Genomic DNA, 15,013 nt, shown 5'->3' with positions numbered 1-15,013 from the left:
CTGAAATAAAAGAGTGAACTACATCTGGTCTTCCTTCTCTGTAATCTGAAGACGCGCTACAGTGGAGACAAGCTGTCGAACACAAATGGAGCGTTCGTGTCCTCGTAGTTTAATCACATGACTGTCCACAAATGCCTCGAGGGCAGCCAGATCGCCGACCCGCTCGGGCTCTTTTGGACCCAAATCTGGGGGATTTCCAGACAAAGAAACGAGGACTATGGGTCGTCTGGGACAGGACGCACACGGAGAGGGCGGCAGACATTCCTCACAGTTTAACACACTGCAGTTCCTGTGTGAAAGCACGGCGCGTCTGTAAGGGGGTCATTGAACCGTAGACTGTATGAAACATTTTCATTGAGTTGATAACAGTCTTCATGTTTCAGTGGATTCACTTCTTCATCTTTTAGTCGATAGGACAGCAAATAGTCAGAGCCATCTTCACATTACAGTGAATGTTGAGCTTGATAAATCACTTGTTTTCTGTCACGTGACTAATAGTTTCATCACTCATTAATTGATATGTAAAATGATTGTCAATGTAGCCGCAGCGCTTTATTCTGCACCTGACTACATAGAGCTGGGGCTTGCATTACACAGAGGACGTGATTCCTTTTTTAAGGATCGTGGGCCAGAACCCCAGACAAGTATTGCCTTACGGTATCACGGCTGCAAACCCCCACAGGAACCCCCACAGGAACCCCCACAGATGAACTGTGGGGGTTCCTGTTCCCCTGCAGAGCCCTGAGACGGTCTGGAGCCCAGATGTAAAAACCTGAGCGATGCCGCTGTTCCTAAAGCGAGGCCAGGTGTCCGTGACTCCCCCTCACATGCATAGAGTTAACACAAAGGAGCAGCGGTTTGTAGAAAGGTTTTTGTTTTTCAACTTTTCCAGAGAGGGTGAGGGTTAGGTTTCGCTTGTTTTGAAGTGATTTCGCTTCGTGTATCTGTTTCCAGTTTATCTGTTTTCACAGCCCTGAGACTCAGTGAGATCAGACGGTCCATTACCTCCTGAGTGTAGTTGGAGCTATTGTAACCAGCTGGGATATGACAGTACCTGCTGGAACTGAACTTACACAGCTGAACGTACATCTGTATGACAGTAAGTATTGCGTTATGAGTGTTGCTGGAGACGGATGTTACCTTCATCAGGTGCTTGTTGACCCATTTTGTGAAGGTCTTTTTCTGAACTCGGTCACGTTCATCTGTGGAGAGACGGATCACACAGACGCTCAGCGGTGATCATTCGTACAAAACATTTACATCAATGGCAGCATGCTATGAACTAGGGACACAACATGTATACACATACAAAATAGACACATCATTTATCCCTGTATCACTATTTGTACTGAATGATTACAATGACACAAGTTAAAAAGCTCACGGAGAGTGATTATCTATCAAGTAAGTCACAAGTCTAAAATGCAAATAGATTTTTGTTCACAAGGGCTGCCTGGAAGACTTCTGTCTACAGAGCAATGACTCCCAAACGTACGGGTTTACGAGCTCTTCAGAGGGAGCAATGTCTTTCTCCCAGTCCTCACACACTGCATGTGTCTACCAGCATGACAGAGTTCGCCAAAGGGTTCTCATGGATTCAGTCAAATGATTTTTAGAGGCCCGAGGCAGTCAAACTAAGCAGAAATTGGACCAAGTCATAAAAAAGAAAATTCCCATCCTATACAACAATAACAGTGAAATCCCAGAGGGGTCCTGACCAACGAGTTGGGAAGCACTGCTGTAGAAGATGGTAAACACAATGAGCTCAAAGTGGTCCCACATCTGATGAGACCCATCCTGAGATCATCACTCAGGATGAGTCTGATGAGCATCTCTACAGGAACGTGTTTCTACTTGCACGACTGGTGCTGTTGTGGTTTTGACTTCACAGTATGATTAGCAAGGCTCTCGCATACCAGCAGCTTGATCTTGTGTGATGTTTTCCCTCATTTCTTTCCCTTCTCAACCATCTACCACAGGAACACTTTCACTTCCTCGCCGTGGGGATGAGAGTGGCTGTCAAACACAGAGGCCGGTATGACGCAACAAAACAAGTCTGCCTTTGAAGAGAAGTGATATGTGACCTGATCTGAAGAAACAGTGAAAGCATGATGTTGTCTAATTGGTCACACATCAGCTTGATTACATTATCTGGATGGATTGAAGAGATCAGATGAAGAGGGAACAGAGAGAGCGAAGGAAGCGACATCCTGTGGTGCCGACGCCCATGTCGGGGTGGCATCAGGCCGCTGACTCACAGACGCTAGTGACTGTTTCAGAGTCTAACCACAGAAGTCAAATAAACCCAAAAGGCAGAGGAATTCCTCAAGTTAATTATAAGTTCTGTAGGAAACAAATCTGCTGAGATGTCGGCTGTTATTCCGGCTGCTCGGGACACTGTTGTTCATGATCGAGGTCTAACAACATTCAAAAACTCAAACAGGAGAAATGAACGACACCAAAGCTACCTTTACCCGACCCCTCTTACAAATAACGTGTTTGCTTAGCAGCAGGCCGAGCTGTGGATGTTTCCTTTCATCCGCTCAGTCAAAGATGAGGTGAGAGATAACGAGTCTCCTGAAAGAACAGTGACAGTCTGTTCATCGCAGTCTGCGGCTGTAATGTGGAGCGTCACACGGAAAGAGGACACTAACTTTCTGGCACAAGAAAAAACAAGTCTGGTTCATGCATCCGATAGCTGGATGAGAAGAAGAAGGTCCTTTGTCTTTAAATGGGCAGCCTATCATCTGAGCTGCAGCCGACCTAACGAGTAGTTAGAAAGCGAGTCCTGCCCGATATCGTCACTGCTTACTGCTTAGTCGATCTATCCTATCAAAATGGGTGTCAGCACGTGGGACCAGTAAAAAGAGGAAACGGCGTGACACATGAAGGGGCTTGGCCCGTTTGATTCAAGACCACCGCAGGGTAGACCGACGTCGATTCCACCGTTCAGACATCAAACTACGTTTACACCAGTTCTTCATAGAATACCACAGCATATCACCCCGGTGTGATTCAACAAGAACACTACAAATAAAACCAGAATTAAATGAGCAGAGGGAACACAACAGGCCTCCACGCCTGTACAACTGAGACAATGTAAAGATGACTCTACCTTTCCTGTGGTCCATGGCTTTGAGCATCCCCTGATAGGGAGAGTCCTCTATGAAGACCACGTCGCTCCCCACACTGTCAGAGGAGTAGTTTCTGAATCTCCTCTCCATCGCCATGCCGGCCTTATCTCAGAGATCAACAACAAACCAGCAGGTCGAGAGACGACGGTGTCTGCTTTTTGACTTCTTCTTGCCTGAGACTCTGCTTCGCGGTGTGATCCTGTAGTTAAGTGGGAGTGTTCAGGCCACTGATTCAGTTCTTACTCCCTTTTTTCCCCCCTTCCTCTGCATGTCTGACATTCTAGGCTGCAATTTGTTTTTCTTTTTTTTTCCAGCAGCCCTTGCAAAATGCCTGCCCGCTACGATGTCAGGAGCTGTCACTCAACACGCAGACAGTGATCTGTGGGAGCAGAGGGAAGATTCTCCCCTCCTGGACCAGCCCTGTTATGTCCCGCCCACCAAACCACACACCAGAGACCTCCACTGAGCACAGACCCTGCACTGATTACATGTAGACCGTCATTAACTTCTGTGTGTCTCCAAGTTTACTTTACAGTCGCACAAATAGTCACTTTAGATTGGACGAGCAGCTAAGAGACCAAAGACAGGTTTTTGTTTGACATTTTGCCGTTATCGTATGCTAAAGACAAATATTTTCAAACTCATTTAATTTAGATTAATTTCACTGCAAGCTTAGTATTTTCAAGGATAGTCTGCTATCCGGGATTTCAGCTGTCATGCAACTGTTCTTCTTCATGCAACAAACAACTTTAAAAAACGGATCCTTTTCACATTTTATTGTTTAGCAACAAAGCCAAATTTCCACAGCTGTCCGCAATCTGGTCCTCAAACGCAAGATCTGTTGTTTAAAAAAAAAATGAATTTCTGGGTATCTGGAGAGAAAGGTCAGAGGTCAGTCTAATGTGTCAAAAACAGAAGCTTTAACTCGGTTCATCTTAGGGAGGACGGTACAAAAACCATGCTGTTCCAAAACATACAGTGTGTGTCCTCGAGACTAGTTTGTCAAAAAGACAAGGGGGGGGGGCATTTCCTAATATAGACCCAGCTGTAGATACGGCCCACTGGAGCTTGTTAACCCCAAACTGAGCTCCACGAGCGCAGGCTGGCGGTCACCGTTGTGTGGCAGGCTGGACCTGCCACACAACCACAACCGGAGCCTCAATGAAAAGCCTGTTCCTCCACACGGACGGGGGGCCGGGGTGACGGAAACTAACGTCCGCGGCCATTTCTCATCACGGAACAATCACGAGAAAAACCTCGAGCGTGAGCGCTCTTCCACCATCAGGACACAGCCAGAGGGGGAACTGGCTCTGAGGTTTGTTTCCGTACAGCGCAGCAGCAGGACAAACAGAAGCAGTTGCAGATCTCTAATGAGAACAACCTGCGAGACCAACATTTTAATGCTCTTATGGTGAATTTCCAATTTTGAATAATCTGCTTCTGGTGAGCCAGTGGCTTACAAAACAACAACAAAGATCTTAACAGAGTAACCACGCTGCAGCAGAAAGTGATCCCAGACACAAAGCGGCTATTGTGGACTGAACAGTGTGAGTCTATGTGCATGAGTGGAAAAAGAAAAAAAGGAGCATTGTTACACCGGCATCTTTTTCATGCAATAAAACTTCTTTCCAGCAGCACAACAGTCAGTTATGCATTGGGGTGCTGTGAACTAGCACCTCCCTCACCACCACATTCATGTCCCAGAGCACCTAAAATACCTGCATCACTTCTCACCCTTGGGAGCATCAATATTCCTGCAGATACTGACAGAAGACGGAGTAAAGGAGAGATTGTTTTTTTTGATACCTACACAGGGCGGTGGCTTGTCAGGACTTGTGTGTGTGGAAGCTGCAGCACTCAACTTGACACGATAGGCTTTGTACGTGCTGAAAACAGCATCCTAGGATCGTACTTCTGACGTGCAGCAACCGAGGACGTTCAAGTTATTTTGTACTGCACAAAATCACAAATCAGCCTCAGAGGGCATGAGAGGATGTGAGCGCGGCCAGAGATTATTTAGTGGTTCTAGAATCAGAAAAGTACAACGTGTGTAAAAAAAAAGCAGTTTCGCTATTTCTGCCGTGTTGTGCAGCTCCCAAAACACTGCATGCTGAACTCTGAATGTGTGCAGATAGCAGCTGATTGAAGTCTTGACACAATCAGCTGCAGTGAGATCGGCTGTGAATTATTGATTGAAAACACACGCCTGTATGATGATGCTGATGAAGCACTTGTAATGTGATGCAATCACGTGGCTCTTATCAGTACGGTGCTGATAGGCGCACACAGTGCAGTACTGTGTGGTAATAGAAACCCGAGCACCGAGAGCCGATGACAGTTCTGGCGTGAAAAGCACGCAAGTCGATGCATTCCTGAGGGCCACGCCCGCCCTCCTCGCAGACGGGGGGCAGCCGCCATTCTGCGATAACACCCCCCCCCCCCCCCCACCCCATCCCCACCCAAAAAAACCCCAACCTCTGTCAGCCTGCTCTTCTGTGCAAGTGACAACATGCGGTGTCAGTCCCACCAAGGACAGGAATGTTGGCGTGACATCTGGCGAGCAGGTCTTCCTGGAGTTCATGGCTGAGGGGCGATGGTAGGAACTTTGGACAGTTCGGGGAGGAAGTTTGCCAAGGTGAGGAATGAAAGCCCCAAGGCATTATGGGGCAGATCCAACCTGGAGCTGGCAATGAAGAGGGCATGAAGGCATGAACCACCACAGAGCTCTGTCTGTTGTTACATCTGGAAGAAATGTATTCCTCTACAAAACAAACTCAGGTGCTGATAAACGGGGGGGGGGGGAGCTTTGTGAGATGTAGATGGACAATGAACCCAATGATCCCAAAAAGCATCAAGGCTGAGACATTTAGTTGTCCTCCAAGTGGCCCACATTATGTCTTCTCTCCATAATTATACAGGCCTCCAACTCACTCACTTTTGCAATAAGAGCATCATCTTTAGGGAGGGTGCATTCAAAACGACGTGTAATTAGCCACATGTGGTGTTTACAATCTTGCGGTGACATGAGGACAAGATCATTGCTATATTTATGATCTTCAGATGGGACAACTAAAGAGAAGATGAGGTTATTACTGCACGCGGTTTGTCTCCCTCTTCTGTTGGAGAAGCTGCACTACAAGACACGAGAGGCCTGAATGTGCAATGATGGTAACCAGCAGCTGACAACCCTCCTCAGACACAGGCCCTGATCAAGAGTAACTACTGTTAAGAAAGTGAGAGGTCAGCCGGGGCCCTGCGGTGTTGACTTATGCTCGCGGACAGTCACCGTGAAATGTGGGAAGAGTGATTTGTGAGAGCGGCTGCCATGACAACGCAGCAAACACACAGACACAGAGTCCATCAGTGTGTTTACAGAGGAGCGGGTTCGGCCCTAAACCTCTGGAGGAAAAGAGTTCAACGTCACAGAAACTACAGATCATCTTAGTGACACGTTCAGACGGTAAAGCAGGAAGTAAACAAACAAACAAACAAACATCAAGGACCACCTCCATCAGCGCGAGCCTCGTAGCACACACACTGACTGTTCACACAGTCACTGACGGCTCTATTCACATGTGAGCAGTGAGCGGCTCGAGCTGCCACGAACAATCTTATTTTCATAACTTATGAATCTGAATATAATTTTCGATTATTACTTTCATGTTAAATCATAACTCACTTGGTTTATTGTCAATAATCATAAAACAGTTGCATTTGAGAAGCTGGAATCAGAGAACTTTCTTTCCATTTTTTTTGATTACCAAAAGTCTTTTCAAAGACTTTTTTAAAAGTGGAATGAAAGTTAATGAAACAATAAAAACAAAAAACAACAACACACAAAGCTTTGCTCAGACACGCCCACTCCTTTGACCCTCGAAGCAGTGGCACGGAAAGGGTTAACCTCACCACCATCAGCACCGCCCCTCCCAACGCGATCATCCTCCTGTTACAGGCGCTGAGCGACGGAGGCGGCGGCCGGCCGAACCTACCTGCGCAGCACATCTGACTGTACAGATGAGAGCCCACTTCTCCGCAGCTCATCTCGTGGATGTAATTCGTTCGTCGGTAGATCATTGCGCCGCCGCACCAGGACGGCGCAGCGGCGCGCAACGTATCCTCCACCTCGGCCATCCTGGTGTGTGTGTGTATGTTTGGACCAAGCGTAAAAAATAACGGCGCGCTGGACTTTCCCGGAATAAACCGCGCCCCCACTGATTCGCGAGTTTCTCGTGAGTGGTACCAGCCCTCAAACACGTCTCTCTATCCGAGCCACATGGAGGAAAAAAAGTAACCAGACACAGTGTCAGACAGCAGACCGTTTGTCCACAAGCCCGGCCCACTTTTGTTCTGTTTAGTGAGATGAACCGGAGCGATCCATCCTCCTCTGTTGCCGCCTTCGTGCGTTAAAAGTTGAAGCGCGTCTGAGAGGAACGTCCCCCGAAATAACCGGCACTGGCAGGTAACAACAAAGGGCAGAGTGCAGGTTAAACGTTGGCTGCTGGATAATAAATGATCACTTCACTCCCCCCGCCCCGCACGTACAGCAGCTGTTGGACAGGAATAACTCCACCGTAGGAGTCTTGTTTTCTCTTTCCTTGCAAACACGAAGAAATACTTCACATTCACAGGCTCATTCTATTGGCTTATCTTCAAGTTAAGGCAGCGTACAAACCACCGTGACAGTACAGTAGATCACGTCTACTATCTGGACTGTAACAAACAATAAAAGAATACAGCAGCCAATAGAGCTCATTCAACAACTTCACGCAACTTAAAGGGACAGTACGTTTCTCCGTTGGTTACAAAAGCACCAACAATAAAGCAGGAGCAGAGATCTCGGTTGCACACAGATATGAACACGTTTTTTTTTACAAGCATCCACTGTTTGATTATTGGCCTTTTTGTTTGCATAACATATTGTAAAGTTTGGAAGTAGGGAATCAACACATGTAAATACATTTGATGTACTTTCACATGCTCTGAGGCTGTTTACAGTTCTTTTTAAAACAGGTTTTTTTTAATCTCCGACAGCGATATTCAAAGCAGGAACGACAACTCAAAGCATACATGGGTCGGTTTCATCCTCTGGATCACAACAGCACAGTTCAAATGTCGCAGCAGCAAACCACAGCCTGTTTACCAATAACTGACTTCAACAAACAGACACGTGAAATAATGAAAGAATTGCATCAAAGCAATTTATCCAAATAAATGTGTCTTTAATCTTTCGGACAATACAAACTTGGACTGATGGAGGATGCGTGTGTTCAGACGTTGGCAGGAGTAAACACAAACTCCTGCCTCGACACGGGAACACGGTGTACTGTGTGGCCCGACTGCTAGCGAGGTTTACCGCTCATGTGTTTCACGTTTCGTTGGCTATTGTAGTGTGGAGGCCGTGTGAGGACACGGTGGGCGTCCTTCAGCAATGTTCTTGTTTTGTTTTTTTCCCCACTTTCCAGTGAGAGCAGAGCGGGCTTTCCTCCCTCCTCCAGTCTGTTATTACCGTGGCAGTGAAAGGAGAGAGGGGAAGTGAGTCACGGCTGCACACCGCCGGCCAAAAAGCCCGGTCCTTCAGTGTGTGGCGTGTGGTTCGGCAGACGCCGGCAGTCCAGTGGCTCCTCCGTGGACACTGGTGCAGACTTTGGGTGTGGCTTCCCAAACGGATAGACGTGTTTGGCGTTGTGAAGCAAAACGGAGCTTTCTAATCTTTTGAGAGCCTCGCACCAAATCGTTAACAGAAATCTCAAGTTTGAAGTGGAGCAGAGTGTTGAAGAGGAGGTCAAGATCAACTGAAGCCCCTCGCAGACCTCACAATGGTTTATCACCCTTAATTATCTAACAGAGAGCTCAGATTCTTCTACAAAAGGTCCCGAGGATCAGCGTGAGGCCCCCTCCTCCTCCTCCTCCAGTTTGTTATGACCGTATCCAGGACACACAGTCCAGCGACCCCAGTGTCGAGTTTACTACCATTAGCCGGCCGCCATGTGTGGCACTCTGTAGGCTTTTTTTAAACCCTGCCTCTGGGGGGGAAATCCCTTTTACCTACTTCCACCCTGTGTCAAAGGCACCTTGTGGGCACACTACAGTCCAGACTCACACCCAGCTGCGTGCTTACATCCGCCGTGTTTGTCACATTACAGGCTCGGTACAAATCAGGCGGTCAGACATCGATCGAGCCACTTCCCTTCCTCTGATGAAAATGCAGCATTAAAGCGCTGGGAAGAGGGAACATGAGCGCTGCTGGTGCACCGGGAGCAGACTCGCTGTCTGCACTGCACCAGCTGAAAGCAGATCTCTTCATATGTAAATGGGCTGGATATTGACAGAAGGTATAGAGATAGCGCAAGGCCCGCTTTTGCGATGTAATGTTTGCCCCACGATCAAACTGCACTTCAGGCAACCTTTGTACTTGAGCTGTGCACCATTTAAAGAATGTATGAACTCACTGCACCACTTTCTCATTTCTTTTCTCTTTTCTCTTTGGCTCTATGATTTGCATATTAAGCGATTTGATGAGCTTTTTATCCTTTTAGGAGAACGTTTTCTTTTTCTGACGACTTGTCACTGCGTACTCACTACAAACAGGCAAGTCCCTGTTGTGAAAAACCGCTCTTATCTCCTCGAGACGTGTCCTCCTCGACTTACTTTTAAAAAAAAAGGATTGTGTTGTTTATTATCCGACCTCGACCCCCGGGAGCGATAAGGAGAAAGTACACTGCCTGGCTTCGGTTTCGCAAAAACAAGCCGACCATCTCAGGGCGGTGCATCCTGTAAGAAACAGTTCACAGCCGGATTGCTTTCAAGTGCAGGCGGAGCAGTTTAGACGTGACTTGGGGCCACTGTATCGTTTTAGGCTGCTTCATTGTCCAAAGTGAGTGTGCTGGATGTTTTTCAAAGGTGCTGTTTGCCAAACTGGTTTCTCACAATACTTTCAGAGGTGTGGGGGGGGGGGGGGGGCGACACATTTGCCCTTCATAAACACCTGCAGACTGTCAGTCAGACATCCTTGGCCTCAGGGCGTGTCCCCTGCAGGGGTGTGTTTGACAGCCGCCATTGTGCCAAGCTGTGTCAACAGCCCAAAGAAACAAAAAACAAAAAGCCTGCGTGAGGTGTGTCGGGTGACATTAAAAGCCACAGGTGTCTGCAGGTAACCTTCAGGCTCGTCAGTGGGTCTAATAGAGAGTAATTGTTCTTCTGCTGACATCACATGTGAGGAGGATATTCTGAACGTATCACACTTTACAGCATTCCAAGAAGAAACTGGCAGAACCGGTCTGTTACCTATGAAGGCGTAACCACAAAGATAAGAAGTTCCGTTTAGCCAAAGGCTCAAACTCACGGTGAGTCACCTCGAGGCACATCTCTACACATCAAAGAACTGAAAAAGGGACGCGACTCAAGGACAAAGCGCAGACCAGAGCTCTGACTTTGGCTCCAAAGTCATCGCATTCTGACCAGCATTTACAGGGTTAACAGCAACATCTCCATACCACAGGAAACCCAGAGTGTGAGAGGGGGGGAAAGAGGGGGGGGGGGGGGGGGAGGAGAGAGAGGAAGAGAGAAGGAGTGTGCGCCATGAAAACACACGGAACAGGAGAGAGCAGAGACGATGGACGACAACAGCCGGCGAGAAACTATTTTGAACAGAAAAGCCTTCAAACGTACGCTCCTCTCCCCGGCTCCTCTTACCTTGCTTCCTCCGTACTCTCCACTGCCAGGCCAAGATTAAGGTAACAATGTGGCCCACGACCACCAGGGCCGGGAACACACTTCCAGGGGGGTTTGCCGGCATCGGGCCTGGTGTAAAGTGGAGAGTCCCGGGCTCCGAAGACAGACAGACGGACGGGAGGGAGGGGAGGGGAGGGGGGGGGGGGGGGTGGAGAGGTGAAGGGGGAGTGGAGAGGTGTGTGCGCCTAGGGGTGTGGTGCCATCCCGGACTTTAAAAAGCAGCCAAGTTGTCCGTGACTTTCACAGGACAGAGAGAGAGAGAGACAAACGAAAGAGCACTCCCTCCCTCCCGTCCCTGTGACTCAGTCTGCTGGCACAAGTGGCCAAACTCCCTCCCTCCCCCTTTTTCCTCTGTACTTTACTCCAACAGTTGCCCTCTCTCTGTCTCTCTCTCTCTCTCTCTTCTTCTATTCTAAATTGTACTTATTTCAAAACCTGCTCTGATTCTGCCGACACAAGCGACTTCGCAGCTTCGCAGTAGTTTAAAGAAGTGTCGTCCTCTGCGGCTCAAGTCAACGCGCTGCTTTGCTCTGCAGGGACTCACTGCTCTCCTCGCTCTCTGCAGGAGTTAATAATACATGAGGCTGCTTTGTGGGACACACACACACACACACTCACTCAGCCTTGATCAGACAACGAGTGAGATCCACCCTGAGACTGTGTCAAACTTTCCAAACTCACTCCATAGGATTTTCTTCTACCCACCGAAGCGAAGCCCCTTCAGTTATTTTCCATCGCGGTTTACGACTCACAGATCATCTCGGGACAACCTCTTCCTCCTCCTGCTGCCAAATGTTTATGCTGAAGCCACGCTCTATTTTCCCCTTCACATAATAACCCACTCCCTCTCAATTCATTCTCGTTCTGCAAACTTCACTACCTCTCCCCAGAGCCGTTACTGTAATTGTTTGAGCAGCACAGCCGCTGCCTCTAAGCTTCCCAGAACCCGATTCAACAGCACACTGTTCTGCCACTAACCCTTTCACAATCTCTTGAATTGAACCCTTACAGTCAGACATGGCGTTTCATTTCCCCCTCGGGACAGGTCCTGTTATATGACCACTGAAGAGCCTCAAAGGAAAACGTCCGCTGAGACCAGACTGAGGCCCCTCTGACGACGTCACCGTAGACATTTTCAAACCTATAAATAAAACTGGCACTGTGATCAGCAACACACCTTTCATATTCAAGGTGTTCCCTCCGTGTGTAGTGCTGCCCTTGACATTTGATGGATGGCCTCTGATAAGACTCATGTAAACTTCAAAAATACACACACGCACACACACGTAACACCTGCTTGCATCACTGTCTCGCCGCGGGCAAAAAATGGCATCTCTGCCAGAACATCATGCAGGGAACATTACTCTATCGGTGTGCACTCCAAACAGTGTCACGCAGGAACCCGACACCAAGAGCCGGTGTCACGATCCCACAGCGCCGGCAATTCAATGCCACACGCCAGCAGATCCACAAAACAAGCAGAAATAGACGGCGGGGCCTCGACCTCGAGCCGCCGTTGGCCTGAGCACAGCGTGACTCAATGTACAGAAGAGAATTCAGCATCGTCGTGGCACAGCAAAAAACATGGGTACTTTAAATGAATAAATATAAAATTGCCTCAGAAGAGTGTCTGGGAACAGAAGCTCAATGTACAAATGTCAACAACGAGGGCAGAGTGTAACGGAGTGAATTCATCTGAGGAGAGACCTCGTATGACCCCCGCTTTCAAAATGTCCTCCTGATCCCCAGAGCCTCAGAAACCGGCAGCGCAAATTAGCAATCAGTCACAGTGACGACTGGGCAAAGGGAGTAGAAAGTGAGGGAGCCGTACAGATGTCTGGAATAAACTCAATCCACCACTCCTTCAAGGGAGGAGTCGGCCCCCTCCCCCGCCCCTCACATGGTATGCGTTTAAAGCCAATAAAACGAAGGCAATAAAGCCCAACTTCACATCAGCCTGTTGAGTAAACACATCTTGATTTCATTTAAAACGCCTCTAATCACTAATAACAGAGATATTCCAGGTACGTTGAGCAATGACAGGAATGCTTTTGATCTGAAATGCTCTACAGAGACACTGACGCTGGGAGTGGCCCTGTGCTCAGATGGCATACATAATGCAAGAAATTCAACTCTACTCAGTTTGCTCCCACTGCAGCATCCCTCAGTGCAGCGATACAGAGTTTCAAATGAAAAGGCAAACCTACCGTCCAGAGGTGCAGGACACAAACAGCAGCAGAAGTCCATCTCTGCTCAGCGGCTTCGCAACTTTTAGAGGAAACGCTGAACTGCACTGCCAAGGAGTCAAATCTGACCTCCCGACATTGTGTTGTGATGAAAAGCAGAGGGGGCGTGCTGAAAAAGCAAGCAAGAGACAAAAAAAGGGGAAAAAAGAGAGAACAGAGAAGCGGAGGCTCGGCTGGGAAGTGAGAACTGGACAGAGCTGCGAGTTTTGACTTCATTCCAGAGGCTTCCTCAGTGGAAACAGAGTCTCATGCGCGCTGCTTTCTGACGAGCGCCTCTGGATGAGATCCATGCGCAGCGCTGCAGAAACTCCCAGGGACACGTTTTCTTACAGCATTTAGACAAAGAGCGGAAAATGAGAGTTTTCTGCCAGCCAGCTACTGTAACAAAGGCTTCTGTGTGGAAGCCATACAAGAGTGGAGGACAGTTAAAATATGCGCCCACATCCACAGGATATGGATCATACCGTACCAAAGCTAAGACAATGGCAGCTGGGAGATTTGACTGATACTAAATAAGTAGAATTAGAAAAGGAGGATATTGTTATCTAAAGACATTGGCTGCATTAGCACACACACACAGTAGCATCTTTGTATAAATGTATTGCTTCATTGAACTTTGATTTAAGAACATTAACTGAGTGCTATCCCTTGTACTATGCAGCTGCAGGGACTTTTATGATAAACGGTGTTTTGACACCATTTGGATTAATGACCTTCCTCAAAAATGACAAACATTCCAGTTTCTCAAATATGAGAAATATGTTTGATATGATTGCAGTTATTTGAACAACACAAATTAAATGAACATACCATCATGACTTCTGCAGATAAAGGAACATAACTGGACAGTCTGTGTATCTTCCAGGCACGTTATCTATGCAGCTGTTCATTATTTCTGAGCCCACCCAGGCCTGGTTCTCGACTGTGGTGGCTTGACCGCACGATCTTATGCAAAAGAGGGGAGATGTGGAGCAGCCAGTCAGGGGCCCTGCTGCCGCCCACGCCCGCAGGGATTTAACACCATGGAACATGATCCCAGACACTGCCGGGCAGCGTGGAGTTACAGCATCAACTACAATCTCCTTCACTCTTATTCTCTAAATAAACACATCTGGAATCAGAAAACCAGACACAAGAAAAGACGTATGGTGTGTCGTCACTTGATGACGAACACAAAGCCCGGTCCTGGACTGTTATCTGCTACAGTGAGAGACACACACAGTCCTGCTGCCTCCTCTTTGGTCCCCTGCACGCGCCCTCACCATAAAGTACTTCTGTGCTGACACCTTTTGGTAAGAAGACAGAAGTGTTCCAGCGGCGGAGGCTTCCTACCTTGGCCGTGTTGAATCAGAGCCTCCATGAAGTCTCTTGTGTGATTCATGTCCGTCGCAGCTCGAGCGGCGTCTCGTTTGATTTCCTTCTATCACGTAATAAAATGCAACACACAGCACTATGAGACTGGTGACTCTCAGCGCGTGTGCTGCCGTGGCTGGTCCATTCAAGCACAGAGCAGTGTGTGTAAATGTTGGGAGTTTACGTTCACTGCAGGCTGGGCTAACACACACTGAAGGGCCGATGAAAGGTGGAAACTGCCACATGTTCTCATCTGGACTGCTTCGCCCCTTCTTGCGGAGGCACGGGCAGGAAAAAGCTGAGTGTGGCTTAACTGGGCTCACATTTCCCGGTCGCTCTGCTTAGTCATGTGCACCGGGCCCCGGCGACGGAAAGTTCGCAGGCAGGCTGCATGTTAAGGTACAGCACGGAGCTTCCATGTGCAGAAGCGCTGATCATCATCAGGCTGACATCTTGTGTGAGTGTTTAGCGATGTGGGAGCTCTGGAAAATGCTGCAGGATGACAAGAGAATGACTGGACGGTCTGTGCACGGAAACAACGTGCAGTGC

General features: G+C 48.2%; 1 protein-coding gene across 5 annotated transcripts in view; it reads right to left on the bottom strand.

Moving 5' to 3' along the window:
- The window catches only part of pleca (plectin a), a 78,688-nt gene that overhangs the window by 33,291 nt on the left and 30,384 nt on the right, over positions 1–15,013 (bottom strand). For 3 of the 5 annotated variants that reach the window (XM_079288415.1, XM_079288417.1, XM_079288416.1), the window contains exon 2: positions 1,141–1,202. In XM_079288415.1, coding sequence (XP_079144541.1) covers positions 1,141–1,202 — 62 coding nt within the window. Of the gene's footprint in view, positions 1–1,140; positions 1,203–3,115; positions 3,193–15,013 lie in introns of those variants that run through there. The other 2 variants (XM_079288418.1, XM_079288419.1) reach the window with 1 other exon arrangement.

This window comes from Melanostigma gelatinosum, assembly GCF_949748355.1.
Source record: "Melanostigma gelatinosum genome assembly, chromosome: 17".
Classification (NCBI taxonomy): domain Eukaryota; kingdom Metazoa; phylum Chordata; class Actinopteri; order Perciformes; family Zoarcidae; genus Melanostigma; species Melanostigma gelatinosum.
Note: the sequence above shows the minus strand (reverse complement) of the source record. Positions and strands in the feature narration are given on the sequence as shown.